This window comes from Panthera tigris, chromosome C1 (genome assembly GCF_018350195.1).
Source record: "Panthera tigris isolate Pti1 chromosome C1, P.tigris_Pti1_mat1.1, whole genome shotgun sequence".
NCBI classification, from domain to species: Eukaryota; Metazoa; Chordata; class Mammalia; order Carnivora; family Felidae; genus Panthera; species Panthera tigris.
In genome coordinates, this window is record NC_056667.1 from 33,780,943 (window position 1) to 33,795,119 (window position 14,177).

Sequence of the window (14,177 nt, forward strand, 5' to 3'; positions counted from 1 at the left end):
CCAATCAGGAAACTCAGAACTCGGTCCTCCCACTCACTTCCGGTTCCTGCGGGACGCTTGTAGCCGGGTCAGGGGTCACGAGTGGAGCATCTTCTCTGGCCCGGGCCGGCGCGGGAGGGCTGTGTGATGGCCTCGGAGCGCCCGGAGCCGGAGGTGAGGGGCGGGCGGGTGCAAGGCTGGGCACTGGGCCCCGAGCTCCGAGGAGGAGGATCCGGCGGCCTGGCACGGCGGTGGCCTCCTCCCCGTCTGGGGGAGGCCCTGCCCCGTAGGCCCGACCATTGAACCTCCTTCCCTCGGCCCGCAGTTTTGTCGGGGGGCTGGAGCAGAAACCCGTCGCCGTCGCTTTGTTTTGGTTACTGAAATTTCAGACACGTCGCTGACTCTGGGGCTTTCGTATTCTTTGATCTTAATAATGCTATTAACAAAATCTGTAGTTTGATTTTCTGCTGCAGTTTCCGTGGGCAGCACGGCAGTAGACATCGATGGTTTATGCATTTCTCCAAACATCGGAATGCCGTAGACAGCATGAATTAATTTAGTTCTAGCGCTCGTGCATTTGGGGAGCAGCTTTGGTTTCGCGAAAAAACATTTTTGACTCGGAGTGAAACCTCGTCCAGCATTGGCACTGCCATTTAGCTATCTGTGCAACTTTGGGCAAGTCTTGATTTCCAGGATCCTGTTTCTTTCTTCATAAAATACCTGTCTTATGGTGTGTTGTGAGGACTTGACGTGTTAAACCAGAAAATGCACAGGAGGCATCGATTAGGTGCCAAGGACCACGCGAGGAACTCATACATGCATTACGTTATTAAAACTTAGGCGAAGAATGTGGCAGTATCCGTTCTCATTTACAGATAAAGGAATTGAAAAGTGAGGGAGGTTAAGTACCTTACCCAAGTGCTCCTCAGCTGGGGACTAGCAGAGTTGAAGTTAGAAGACCTGAGCATAAAATCTCTCAGCTTTGGAAAAAACGGAACACTAGAACAGGTGCCCAGTGATGTAGGAGAATATATGAGTAGGTGGGAAGGGTCAAGGATGTGTAGAATGACAAAAATAGAAGTCATTTATTGAATGAGTACTGCATGCCAGGCACCATTCTAGATGCTTTGCCAATATCAATTAATCCTCTTGTCCTAGACACTTTTATCATCTCCCATCTTTCAGTTGTGGAAATTGAAACACAGAGATCCTTGCAGCATAGTTACACAGCTAGTAAGTAGGGGAGCCAGGACTCCCAAAACAGGTGGCCTGGTCCCAGATCTTGTGTTTTTAACCATAGTGATTATAGTGTAAATAATAAAATAGCCACAGGATGGTAAGTCTCCAGTTTGTTGGGATTTGGTGTTATGAAACCCAAGATTAAGTAGGAAACTCTACCCTATTTTAAAGAATCAGACATGTTCACAAAGAAGCCATACATCTGAAATGTCAATACTGAGAAAGACTGAAAGAATTTGGAGTACCTCTCCGCAAGAATTAAGATGAGAGGAAATGGAGGCACCTGGGTGGCTCAGTAGGTAACGGTTAAGCGGTTAAGCATTCAACTTAGCTCAGGTCATGATCTTTCGGTTCACAAGTTCAAGCCTCGCCTCAGGCTCTGTGCTGACGGCTCAGAGCCTGGAGCCTGCTTCAGATTCTGTGCCTCCCTCTCTCTCTGCCCCTCCCCTGCTCTCTCTGTCTCTCTGGTCTCTCTCTCTCTCTCTCTCTCAAAAATAAATAAACATTTAAAAAACAACAGCAGTGGGACGCCTGGGTGGCTTAGTTCGGCTCAGGTCATGATCTCGTGGTCCGTGAGTTCGAGCCCTGCGTCGGGCTCTGTGCTGACAGCTCAGAGCCTAGCCTGGAGCCTGTTTCGGATTCTGTGTCTCCCTCTCTCTGACCCTCCCCCGTTCATGCTCTGTCTCTCTCTGTCTCAAAAATAAATAAACGTTAAAAAAAAAAAAAAAAGAAATGAACTTTTAAAAAAATAAAAATTAAAAAAAATAAAAAATAAATAAAAAACAACAGCAGCAAAGATGAGAGGAAATGGGATGTTGTAGCAAAATACGACATACCTTTCAGGCAGGTGGTGTAAAACAGCACTGTCCAATAGAAATCTAATAGAAGGCGTGTATGCAAATTTTCTAGTAGACACATTTAAAATGGTAAAACGAAACAGAGGAAATCAATTTTAATAATGTATTTTATTTATATATATTTCCAAGATATTATTTCAACAGGTAATAAGTATTAAAAACTATGAGCTACTTATCATTCTTTTTTGTACCAAATCTTTAAAAATCCAGTGTGTATTTTACACTTGGAGCACATCTCATTTTGGACTTTTGGACTCACAACATTTCAGGTTCTCAGTAGCCCCATTTGGTAGTGGCTACCGTATTGATCAGTGCAGATCTATAGTAGCTTGGAGTCAAGACACATACTTCTGGGAGCCTCATTCAGCCAAATGTTAAGCATCTGTTAAGTTCTTGATTTGCATTCCTGAAAATTTTATCTCAGAAAGTAAAGGGAGTGAAGTTTGCCCCTGGGCAGAAAAGTCACTGACTTTGAGAGGTTGTTACAATCCGAAGAGACAAAATTGGGCATAGTCAGATTTAAGAAATCATTCATTCATCATATATTTAAAATAGTTTATGAGTGCTGTGGATTCAGAATCGTTCTAAGTATCAGGGTGGATACCGAGCAGTGTGAGACAGACATGTCCTCTATTTTAATAGAGTAAACAAACATTGAATTATAATAAGGGCTGCAAAGGAAAACTACAGAATGAATGAGTGTTTAAAAGAGGTTCTTAACTGACTTTGTTAAGAAGTGTGTGGGGCGGGGGTGGTTTGGGATGCCTTCTCAGAGAAATGACACTTCAGCCTGAAGACCAAGTAGAAGTTGGCCACGAGAAGAGGCAGAGCGCATCACAGGCAGAGGCAATAGTGAAAATCCTGATGTGAGAAGGAGCGTAGAGCCCTCAGAGAACAGAAGCAGCAGCTGCTAGTGTGGGTGCAATGTGACAATGAGAACAGCTAACACTTCCAGAGTGCTTACTAAGTATCACCTAATCCTTGTAAAATCTCCACAAAATAGGCACTATTATTTTCCTGATGGCACAGATGAGGAAACTAAGGCACAGTAACTTCACCAAGGCCTTGTATTAATAAGCAGCAACAGAACAAACGTTTGATCCCTCTAGGTGCTCTAAATTGGCAAGAGATTGGTAAGAGATGAGAAGAAGATTCAGGCTGAGTCCATGCTAGAGGTTCAGGACTTATGTGGCATAAGTCCAGTGGTAAGGAGCCTTCAGACAGTTCAAGGGAGAAAATGTCTACATGACTTCATGGGATTCTTTATTTTTATTTATTTATTTATTTTTTTTATTAGCATGAGCGCACGTGAGCGGGGAAGAGAGGCAGAGAGAGACAGAGAGAATCCCACGACCCTGGAATCATGACCTGAGCCAGTGTCAAGAGTCGGATGCAGCCGACTGAGCCATCCAGGCGCTCCTCATGGGATTCTGTTAGAAAACAGCATAATGGTTGGAAAAGGCTTCAAAAATTATTTATACCTTAACCACAAAGGGACAGGTGCAAAGAACAAACAAAAAACAAATTGAGACGGGCGATGTTTCCGTCATCCTGATATATATGGTATGCAGTACAGTGCCTAATAATGTATTATTCATCTTGTAAATGGTATGTAGGCCTCAATAAATGTTCCAGAGAATGACAGGCTTCCTCTACCATTGTTCTCATTCTCACGTTTAATTGCAGCAACATCCTTATGAAGTAGATATTCTTACCCACATGTTATCGATGAAGAAGCTGAGTCCTGGAAAAATTAAGTAACTTGTTCAAGTTCACATAGATAGCAAGTAGTAGAACCAGATTTCAATCCAGGTCTCTGACTCTGAAACCCTGCTTTCTCTTTGCCAGATTAGTCCCAAGAGTAATGCATTTCAGACTCAGGGAGATTACGTATTAGGGCATTGAAGCTCCATGTGAGTGTGGATGCCGAGAGAATACAGCTAAGTCAGGGTTTGTCAAAGCGGAAGAATCACTTGGGGAGCTTGTTAAATTTAGATTCCTGAGTCCTGTCAACTCGAATTCGGTTGGTTTGGCTGGGGCCCAGGAATCTGTATCTTAATAAGCACCTTGCCACTCTCATGCACCTGGTCCTTGGATCATACTATGAAAAATACTATTTTAGCTGCTTAAATTCTTATGTTTTCTGGTTCTGATCAATTACATCTTGAATGTGAGGCAAACTTCAAGATGATGGTTTGAACATGTTGCTGTTGACTTTGAAGGGTCATGTTTGAGGGAGAAATGTGAGAAAGATTAAGTTGGGCCAATGTTCCTGGTTTCAAGAGAGTGGATTCTGTAAGAACTGGTTGATGAACTAACTACGTAAGCTTCACTTGGCCTTGGACAGTCAGTCCATCATTCAAAATAACCTTTGTTTGTTTGTTTGTTTGTTTGTTTGTTTGTTTTAGTTTGAGACAGCATGTGTGAGCACAAGCAGAGGAGGGGCAGAGAGAGAGAGAGAGTGAGTGAGTTCCAAGCAGGCTCCACACTCAGCAGGAGCCTGACACAGGGGCTTGATCCCACAGTCCTGGGATCAGGACCTGAGTCAAAACCAAGCATCAGTCGCTCAACCGACTGAGCCACCCAGCACCCCTGTCATTCAAAATAACTTCGAAGACAAGGTAGAGAAATGGAAGCTGTACTGTAATGAAATTAAGGTGTCTACTAACTAATAATCTAAAGAACATTTACTAATAGCACAGCACCCATCTGTGTCTTCCATCCGCTTTATCTCCCCTTTTCCTCTTCACTTAGCAAACCCTAGTCAACCTTCAGTGTCACTGTCTCCTAAGATCCTAGCTTGGGTCAGGTTACTTTGTTATATGCTGCCATAGAACCACTTTCTTTTCCTTTGGCACACTTACTCAGTTTGTAATCATATAGTTAGTAGAATGATTATTTGATTAATTTTTTCTCCATTACAGGGTAAATGTTATGAGAGCAGAGAATGCCAGTTTTTGCTTTTCATGGTATCCTTAGGACCTAGCCTGGTGCTAGCCTGTAGCTGGCCCTCCATAAATTTGTTGACCGATGAATGAATGCACACCCACCTTGTCTTTGTCCTCTTTGGACAGGAATGAGGACTTGATGGCATCCTGATGAAATTAGCAGGGAAATTAAGCTGGAAAGAGATTTGCTAAAAGACAAAACAGGACTCTAGGTTTTACAATAGAATAAGAGACTGAATTTATCCAATATAACAGGACTAATTGAATAACTGGATGTGTCCCAAAAAGCCAGCTGCATGAGGACAGAACAGAGGATGTGTCTTAACAGCAACACAAGTGAAAAAGTTACGGAGGTTCCCTGCGCCAACAGTATGGTAAAAGTCAGTCGAACTTAGGAGACTCTGAATCTGTGCCCTCACCTGGGTATTGTGTTCCATCCTAGCCCCCACATTTTGAGTTGAAAAACAGACCAGCCAGAGTTCATAGGCATATGATCTAAGATATAGTGGGGAAACTTGAAACAATGCTCTTTAAGATTTACCTGAAGAACTCAGGAGATGTTTATTACAGAGAAACAGAGACTCAGGGCTGCCATCGGATGTTTGATAGATTCTCCTTTGGCAGAGGGTCAGACTTTCCTTTGGGTTTTATCCAGGGGTAAAACCAGAAATGGGTTAGATGTTTTCAAGAGAACAGATCTCAAGAATGGGTCAAGATTATATCAAGAAGACAGATTCTGGTTTAGTGTGAGGAAACATCCAGCTATGCCAGGTAAATGGGGACGAGCAAAAAAGCTGAAGTGAATGGCTGTGCGGGACTCTTTCCAGACATAAAGCAGCAACTGATCAATGAATTGCTTGTTTTCACTTGTTACACTAACGCGTACATTTATACTTTTCACACGCCATTGGGATACATGGTAGTGTTTTATGGAGGAGGAAAATAAAGTTCAAGCCCAGAGGCTTAGCTATCAAATCACACTTTCTTTCAAAACAAATCGATTAGAACTTACACCAACAGCCCTTCCCCAGATTCCAAGAACTGTAAAAAAGAGATAATATTTGAAAAGAAAATAGTAGTGAAAACCTGGTAAAAACAACTTTGGTGGAACCAAAAGAAAAACCCAGACATAAAATAGGCTCGTTTTTCTATAAAGTGGATGAGGAAGGATGGGATCTCTTGGACAACACAGAGCAGACGTTGCTAAAAATGAAAAGTTGGGAATCAGTGGTAAGAAATTCAGAACATAGCTCAAAACAGAAGAAACATAGCTTGGGAGAGCCATTTCCCTCACACATTCGGTCAACAAATATTTGAACACCTAGTACGTCTTGGCATTGTGCTGGTTGCTAGGGATACAGCAAAGGACAACATATAGACAAAAGCTTCTACCTCCTTAGAGCTTCTAGACTTGCAGGGGAAACAAAATTTACAAAGTACACAAATTCTTCATTATAAACTGGTGGGTGCCATGAAGAATTCTAAACTGCTTTGTGACTGTGTGACAGAAGTGAAACCTGTCATGCCTAACATAGTGCAGGGGATCATAGGTTCGTTCGTGAAACCCAGAATCACCAACATTTTAGACCTAGAAGGTGGAGTGACCAAGTGTTCCCAATTGTTCTTATGGTGCTGACCCACGGGTGTGTGTTCTCCTCTGTTTAATCCAGCTCAGTATGGGCCCAGATTCCTTCCTATGGTGTTTTCTTGCATAGCTGAAACAGGCTGGCATTTGGGGGAAAAAAAGTCTTTACTAACTACCAAAGAAGAACCAGAGGAATATAGTACTGGGATTAGTGTTAAGATTATCTCACCTTGAGAAGAGTTGTAGAGAAAAAGAGTTGTACTGATTATTAGCTTTAAACATCAACTTTGCTTTGCTTAGAACATATGGCAGATTCACTTACTTATTCAGCAAATTGTATGGAGCATCTGATGTGCCAGGCACTGCTGTAGGCTCTGAAGATAGAATGATAAACAAAGGACTGCTGAATGCAGGTATCCTTCCTATTCTGATAGTACTCCCGGCCCCAGCCCATCCTTTCCTAGATAAGAGCCTTGGCAGGGATCCAGCACCATCAGTTAGACAAGAGTGGGCATCAATCTCACACCCACACCTGCTCAGCCAGTCCAGAGGGAGAGCTTGACTGGTTTAGGAGAGCATCCCATCCTGAGACCAAGGTCAAGCAGAGGGCAAGTGACTGCTGCACATTCCTTCTTGGCCGGTAGACCCTTTGCTGTTTCTAGCATCTTGGTGATAAGGGTGTACAATCTTAAGGGACCTTTTGAGGGGAATGGTGGTTAGAAATGATGGTAAATACCTGTATCTGATTTTTCTCACTAACTTGGAAATCATTCTGCAACTTACCGGTTTCCAGGGCTATCTTAGTCGTCCTTGATACAGTTTCGTTCCTTCCTCCCCACTGCTTCCAATTAATCACTGATTGTTGTCTTATTCTAAAGGGTCCTTAAAATGGCAGCTAAGCTCACTTGTCTTGAAGGTTGCGTTAGCTGAGTGTGTGTGTGTGTGTGTGTGTGTGTGTGTGTGTGTGTGTAAAACCAGGCTTTGTCGATGAAAGGCAGTACTGGCTTTACATTCTGGCACAAGTGCTGTCTCATCGGAGACCAGTCTCAAACAGTTCACAGAATGGCTACTATGAGTAGCTCTGGTCTAGGCCACTGCCATCTCCCCTGGTTGTCAGGGGATCTTTCTGAATCACATGGTAGCCAGAGGGAATTTTTTTTTTTTTAATGCAGATAAAATATTATAGCTCTGTGAAAAAAAAGTTCAGTAGCTTGCTCCAACTCTTGGGAAAAATCCTTGGCCAGCACCTACCTTAGCCTGGCGTACAGAAGCAGCACAATAGAGAATAGTGTGATTTTAGGTAGTATAGAGACGTAACACAAAATAATATTGAATCCTATATCGATATTTCAGTTGTCTTTTTGTCTTTCTGATTATGGCGGAGCATCCTTTATGCTTGTAGAGACCCATCGTGTTCCTTCTCGGGACCACTTCAAATCTTTTCTGTTCTTAAACCCCCAGTTTTATCCGCTTGTCACTCTTCAGTAGTTGGGCTTTGCAGCTCATGAGGCCTGGGTCTGACTTCTGACCCTGCACCTACTAATTGTGTTAAATCATTTCACTTTTTTGGACCTCCGTTTGTTTCTGTTAAGTGTTTTATGTGGGGCCTGATTGAGTGTACCAGTGTGAAGAGCCTTCTATTATGCCCGGTAATAACCTGGTGATAGTTCACTTTTATAATATTCTTTCTGAGCACCAGGCATTGTGCTGAGCACTTCCTATACCTGATTTCGCTTAGCCCCCTTAACAACACTGTTAGATCGGTATTAGGGTTATATCCATTTTACAAATGAGGGCACTGAGGCTTAAGGAGGTTAATTAAGTACCTTTTCCCCGATCTCACAGGCTAAAAAGAGGCCAAATTGGGATTCACACCAGGCTGTCTGAAACTGAAGTTCTTGCACTTAGCGTCTCCAGGGGACTGTTGAATATATTACAGGTGCTCAAGAAATGGGAGTTTCCTGCCTGCTTCCACCTATGCCATTTTCCAGTACCTGTTTCTGTGTGTGTGTGTGTGTGTGTGTGTGTGTGTGTGTGTTTGAGAGAGAGAGAGGGAGAGAGAGAGAGAGAGGAAGAGCAAGCATGAGCAGGGGAGAGAGGCAGAGGAAGAGGGAGAGAGAAGATCTTAAGCAGGCTCTGTGACCCTGAGCTGAAATCGAGAGTCAGATGCTTAACCAACTGAGCCACGAGGTGCCCCTGTTTTGTGTCTTTTGAAGCAGCCCTTCTGTCCTGAAGAAGAATGGCTTTCTTCATCTTTAGTCATTGTGTCTGCTTTCCACACTCCTCTCTGCCATCAACCATCCTTCGTTATTGCTTTTCCAGGGCTTTTTCTATTTCTTCAAATTTCCCCATTCGGGGGGAAGAAACCTTCACTTCCTTTCAGTACCACATTTCTTAACAGTTATTGGCTTCTGTTTGTTTCTACCACCCTCTTCAGTCCTCACCGCCTGGCCCTTCCCCTCACCGGCCAGGGACCCAGGGGGAGAAATTTGCAATTTGTCTAAACCAGAAGGAGAGTCGTCTTTTCATCAGAGGCTAGAGTAAGGGAATAAAGGAATTTCAGGTAAAGATTGGTCAGGAAAAAATGTTGGGGGAGTTCAGGGCAGTGGACCCTTATTTTCTCTGTGAAACAGTGGGTGAGTTTATCTGCCAGGCCCCCAGGGGCTGAGAGATGGGAAAAGGTTCTGAAGGGGATGGGAGAGGTTGCTCACCAGGGAGAAGTGAAGGGATAGGTAAAGTCCTGCTGGAGCTGGTGCCCCTGGGAAAGTGACAGGTTTCTCTCTGTCAGAGTGCCGCTGGCATGGTATATGTGTGGATGAGGGAGAGCGTCGAATTCATCCCGAGCCAAGATTCGGCTCATGAGTGGAAGGACAAGGACACCGGTAAGGGAACTGATGCCTGTCCGGACACCGCGGAGCCAGCTGCCTCTGAGGCAGTGGTGGGAAGGAGCTGGAGCACTGACCACTGAGAAGTGTGGAGGGTGGGGAAAATGTGGGTCGTGACCCACAGGAGTTTAATTTTGAGGCAGTCAGCGGGCTTGCTAGTCACCCAGTGAAGAGTCCTTTAGGGGCCGCTGTCGTCAAGGCTTATTAGGAGGAAGTGTCCAGCATTACTGAGTATCTGCTTTGTTGTCAGCAATTTGCCAAGCATAGGGACACACACATAGAGCAAGACACAATCCCCACCCTTAATGAGCTTGTAGCTTATAGGAAAAACACCTACACATTCAATAATGTTAAAAGGGCACTTGGTCAACACAGAAGTACACATAAGGGGAATGGGACCAGAGAACTGAGTCCTTGGGAACACGTTGCCCTGAGGGGGGAGCTAATTTTTCTCCTCTGCTGCCTTGCCTCTCCCTTACGTGTTGTGAACTCCTTGAACAAGTCACTTGCACAGCGATCTATGTATACCAGGAACTCAGTGAATTTTTCTAGATTATTTCTAATGTCTCTTTGTCTCCAGGTGGAAGAAGCTGGGCAGGTGTTCCTGTTGATGAAAAAAGATTATCGAATCTCCCGAAATGTCCGCCTGGCTTGGTTCCTCAATCACCTGCATCAAACTGTGCAGGCTACACCTCAGGAGATGCTGGTGAGGCCCAGAAACCTACAGGATGGGAGGGGCTGGCTCAGAAGGATCTGCTTTTTTAAGGGGGTCCTAGAAACAGGATAGGAGACGAACTCTAATGGGTCTCATTCTAGAAGGGGCAAGTGACTTTTCCCAGAAAATGATTCCACCCAGGAAATTTTAATTTTCCAAATAGGAAGAGTATATAGTTGGGTTGCAGGAGATAGAACCAGTGGTTTGCCATTTTGGATACAAGAGTTCAGGTCCTGGACGGGGCGCCTGGGTAGCTCAGTCGGCTCAGGTCATGATCTCACAGTTCATGAGTTTGAGTCCCATGTCAGGCTCTGTGCTGACAGCTCAGAGCCCAGAGCCTGCTTCGGATTCTGTGTCTCCCTCCCTCTGTCCTTCTGGTGCACACACTTTCTCTCTCTCTCTCTCTCTCTCTCAAAAATAAACATTTTTTTTTTAATTTTTTTTAACGTTTATTTATTTTTGAGACAGAGAGAGACAGAGCATGAATGGGGGAGGGTCAGAGAGAGAGGGAGACACAGAATCTGAAACAGGCTCCAGGCTCTGAGCTGTCAGCACAGAGCCCGACGCGGGGCTCGAACTCACGGACCGCAAGATCATGACCTGAGCCGAAGTCGGTCGCTTAACCGACTGAGCCACCCAGGCGCCCCAAAAATAAACATTTTAAAAAAGTTTTTTAAAAAAGGAAGAAGAAGAAGTTCAGGTCCAGGAAATAAAGGGGTGACTCTTCCCTGACCCTTTCCTTTTCTCTCTGTCCTAATTGTCAGCTCCAGTCTGAGCAGGAGTTGGAAGTCCTCAGCGTCCTGCCCCCTGGGTGGCAGCCAGATGAACCAGTGGTCCCAAGGCCATTCCTCCTTGTACCTTCTACCCGGGTTACCTTCCTGGCTTGGCAGTACCGATTTGTCATTGAGCTCGACCTTAGCCCGTCTACTGGCATTGTGGTAAGGGACTAAAGGGAGACAGTGGGAAGAAGGAATAAGGGATGGAGTAGGGGGTGAGGAGGAGAGGGAGAGGCCTCAGAGATGTGAAAAGTGATCCCAGTCTACCATCGTGGAAAGGAAACAGGCTTTTAAATGGTCAGCGTTTGAAGACGTCCCATTCCACACGTGGCACTGTATTTGGGGGTGTGACCAACTTTAAGATGGGAGTTCCACTGACCCACGGAAGCTGCTTGTTTCTGCCCTCTGCTCAGGGCTGCTTTTGCTCACATTCGAGAGATCTTTCTCTGCATTGCCCTCAGGATGATTCCACAGGGGAGATCTTGTTTGATGAAGTTTTCCATGCGCTCTCCCGCTGCCTAGGCGGGCTGCTTCGACCCTTCCGAGTGCCCGGATCTTGCATTGACTTCCAGCCTGAGATCTACATAACTATCCAGGCCTACTCCTCAATCATTGGCCTGCAGGCCCACCAGGTATCGCATCCTTTCTCCAAGTTTGTACCCTCAGACCTCATTTCTGGTAGTCCATTGACTAAGTCCTTATTCTGTCTCTACTGTCTATTTTCAAAGTCCCAACCTGTTTACCAATCGTCTCTGAGTCTGTCTCCTCTTGAGAAGGATCCATTCCTCAGCTCTTAAAGAGCCTTCTCGGGGCACCTGGGTGGCTCAGTCGGTTAAGCGCCGACTTCAGCTCAGGTCACGATCTCGCGGTCTGTGAGTTCGAGCCCCGCATCGGGCTCTGGGCTGATGGCTCAGAGCCTGGAGCCTACTTCCGGTTCTGTGTCTCCCTCTCTCTCTGCCCCTCCCCCGTTCATGCTCTGTCTCTCTCTGTCTCAAAAATAAATAAACGTTAAAAAAAATTTTTTTTTAAAAAGAGCCTTCTCACGAGCTTTAGGTCCGTTGGCCTTGATTGGACAAATGCCTCTCCCACTCCTTCTGCAAGGCTGTGGTTCTGGCCACTGGATGTCTGTTTCATGCTGCCACTACCACCCTCCTTTTAATTTGATTAGAGGGTTTGCTTATATCCTGACTCCTGGCACTACCTCTAGGAGATGATCTTTTAGAATAATTTTATGATTTTGAAATGTAACAAATGCCCAGAACCATAATTTCTTCCAACGACAGAGGAGGGTCATCTTCCCTGAGGGCCCTGTGAAGTGCCGGGTGTTATGCTGACCATACAGATAATTACGAGCCTTATCCAACACCCAAACAGGCCATCACAAGACACTCCTTTTGGAGAATGGCCAGGTCTGTTACTGGAATATCTGTTTTTGGCTTAGATAAGCAGTGGCCCAGTTTCCCCTCATCTGCTCTTAACCACCTTCAACTCACTGTTAGGGGCTTACCCTGAAACTGCCTCTAATGGCCATGTTGTCACCTTGGCTGTCAAACTCGCTTTGAGATAGGGATGCAAGGAACAGCTCCTGAGGACCCGAGATCTACAAGGCAGTCGGTGCATGTCTGGATCCCAGCCCACTGCTGTGGATTAAAGTGCTCTCCTAGCACAGCTGTTAGGACTGTTGCTTGTGGCCTGCATCCCCAGACAGAGGCCGGGCTTCTCAGGCACTGATGGCCAAGACCGGGAAAGCATGAGTGTTAGGTAATCACTCCACACTTGGTTCATTTCGGCAAACACTTACTGAAGCCTGATCTATGCGAGGCCTGGGCTAGATCCTGCAGTCACAGATGAATCAGGCACTGTCCCTGTCCTGATGGGAGGACTTGAGATTTTAGTAGGGGAGACAGATATTAAAGGAGGTAATTTCGGTCGAATGTGATAAAGACACTAGTTAAGTAATGACTCGAATGCTGTGGGAGCACCAAGAGGGAGCAGCCAGCCAAACCCAGGGAAGACTTTTGGACAGAGAGGCATTTGAACTGAGTGTTGAAGGAAAGATTGAGGTTAGCCCTTCAAAGAAGGGGAGTGGGCTTTCCAGACAGAGGGGCCAGCAAAAGCAAAGCTGCAGAGCTGTGAGATTGTGCTCTTGGTCACAGGTGCTCTAGGGGACTACACATTATTCTGTTTGACACAGTAGTATTTGAATGTGGAGGTGGGGAGTGGTGGTAAAGAGGAGATGAGAGAGAAGTAGAGGCAGAATTATGAGAGACCCTGAATGTCATGGCTAAGAACTATAGGAGAGTTTAGTGTGGTGATGATGACAAGCGCTGGATCTAGATTCACACCCCCTGTATTTGCTTGCTGTGTGCCCTTATGCAAATAACTTAATCTCTCTGTACATCTGTCTTTTCTTCAAAATGGGAAGATTAACAGTACTGATATTATGTGGTGACTGAGTTCATATATATCAAGCATTTAGAACAGTGCCTGCCCCATAGAAAACACGGAAAAGTTAGCTATTAAAACTGTTCATTGTTATTCTAACTGTTAAAAATGGAAGGTTTTTAAGTGGACAGTTATGAGATCAGATTTGTACACTGGGAAGATCAGGCTGGTTTGTAGCCAGGAAGAAAGATGGACTGGGGGGCAAATTCTGCATTGGGAAGAACAGGCCGAAGATTATTGCAGTACAGGAGGGGAGGTGAGCCCTGAACAAGGCCAACAGCTATGGAGAAGGAGCAGGCTTACTCAGTTTAAGCCCTCAGGGCCACTTGTCAGCCCTGGGCTAGCTTCCTCACCATCTCTAAAGCTCCCCAAGATGTATTCTACTGTTCCTTAAAACAGAACAAAAAAAAGAGGCACCTGGGTGGCTCAGCTGGTTGAGTGTCCAACTCTTGATTTTGCTCAGGTCATGATCCCAGGGTCATGGGATTGAGCTCAGCATGGAGCCCACTCTGCTTGGGATTCTCTCCCTCTGCCCCACTCCCCCCACTCACATGCAAGTGCGTGCATGCACGTGCTCTCTCTCTCTCTCAAATAACATTTAAAAAAATAAAAAACAGAACAAGTTAAATCACCTTTATAATGTATGTCCATTGGAGGAAACTTGAAAAATACATAAAATATAAAGAAAAACAAAGCTTACCCATAATACACCACCCAGAAATAACTACAATTAACATTTTATGGAATT

At 45.1% G+C, this 14,177-nt stretch overlaps 1 protein-coding gene across 2 annotated transcripts in view; it reads left to right on the top strand.

The window, feature by feature from the left end:
• The first annotated feature begins 60 nt into the window (after positions 1 to 60).
• The window catches only part of SZT2 (SZT2 subunit of KICSTOR complex), a 51,898-nt gene continuing 37,781 nt past the window's right edge, over positions 61 to 14,177 (top strand). For both annotated transcript variants that reach the window (XR_006221334.1, XM_007077329.3), the window contains exons 1-4: positions 61 to 153; positions 10,074 to 10,199; positions 10,973 to 11,146; positions 11,446 to 11,616. Coding sequence is in view for 1 of the 2 variants with exons in the window: in XM_007077329.3 (XP_007077391.2) it covers positions 127 to 153; positions 10,074 to 10,199; positions 10,973 to 11,146; positions 11,446 to 11,616 (498 nt within the window). In the remaining variant the exon portion in view is untranslated. The remainder of the gene's footprint in view (positions 154 to 10,073; positions 10,200 to 10,972; positions 11,147 to 11,445; positions 11,617 to 14,177) is intronic.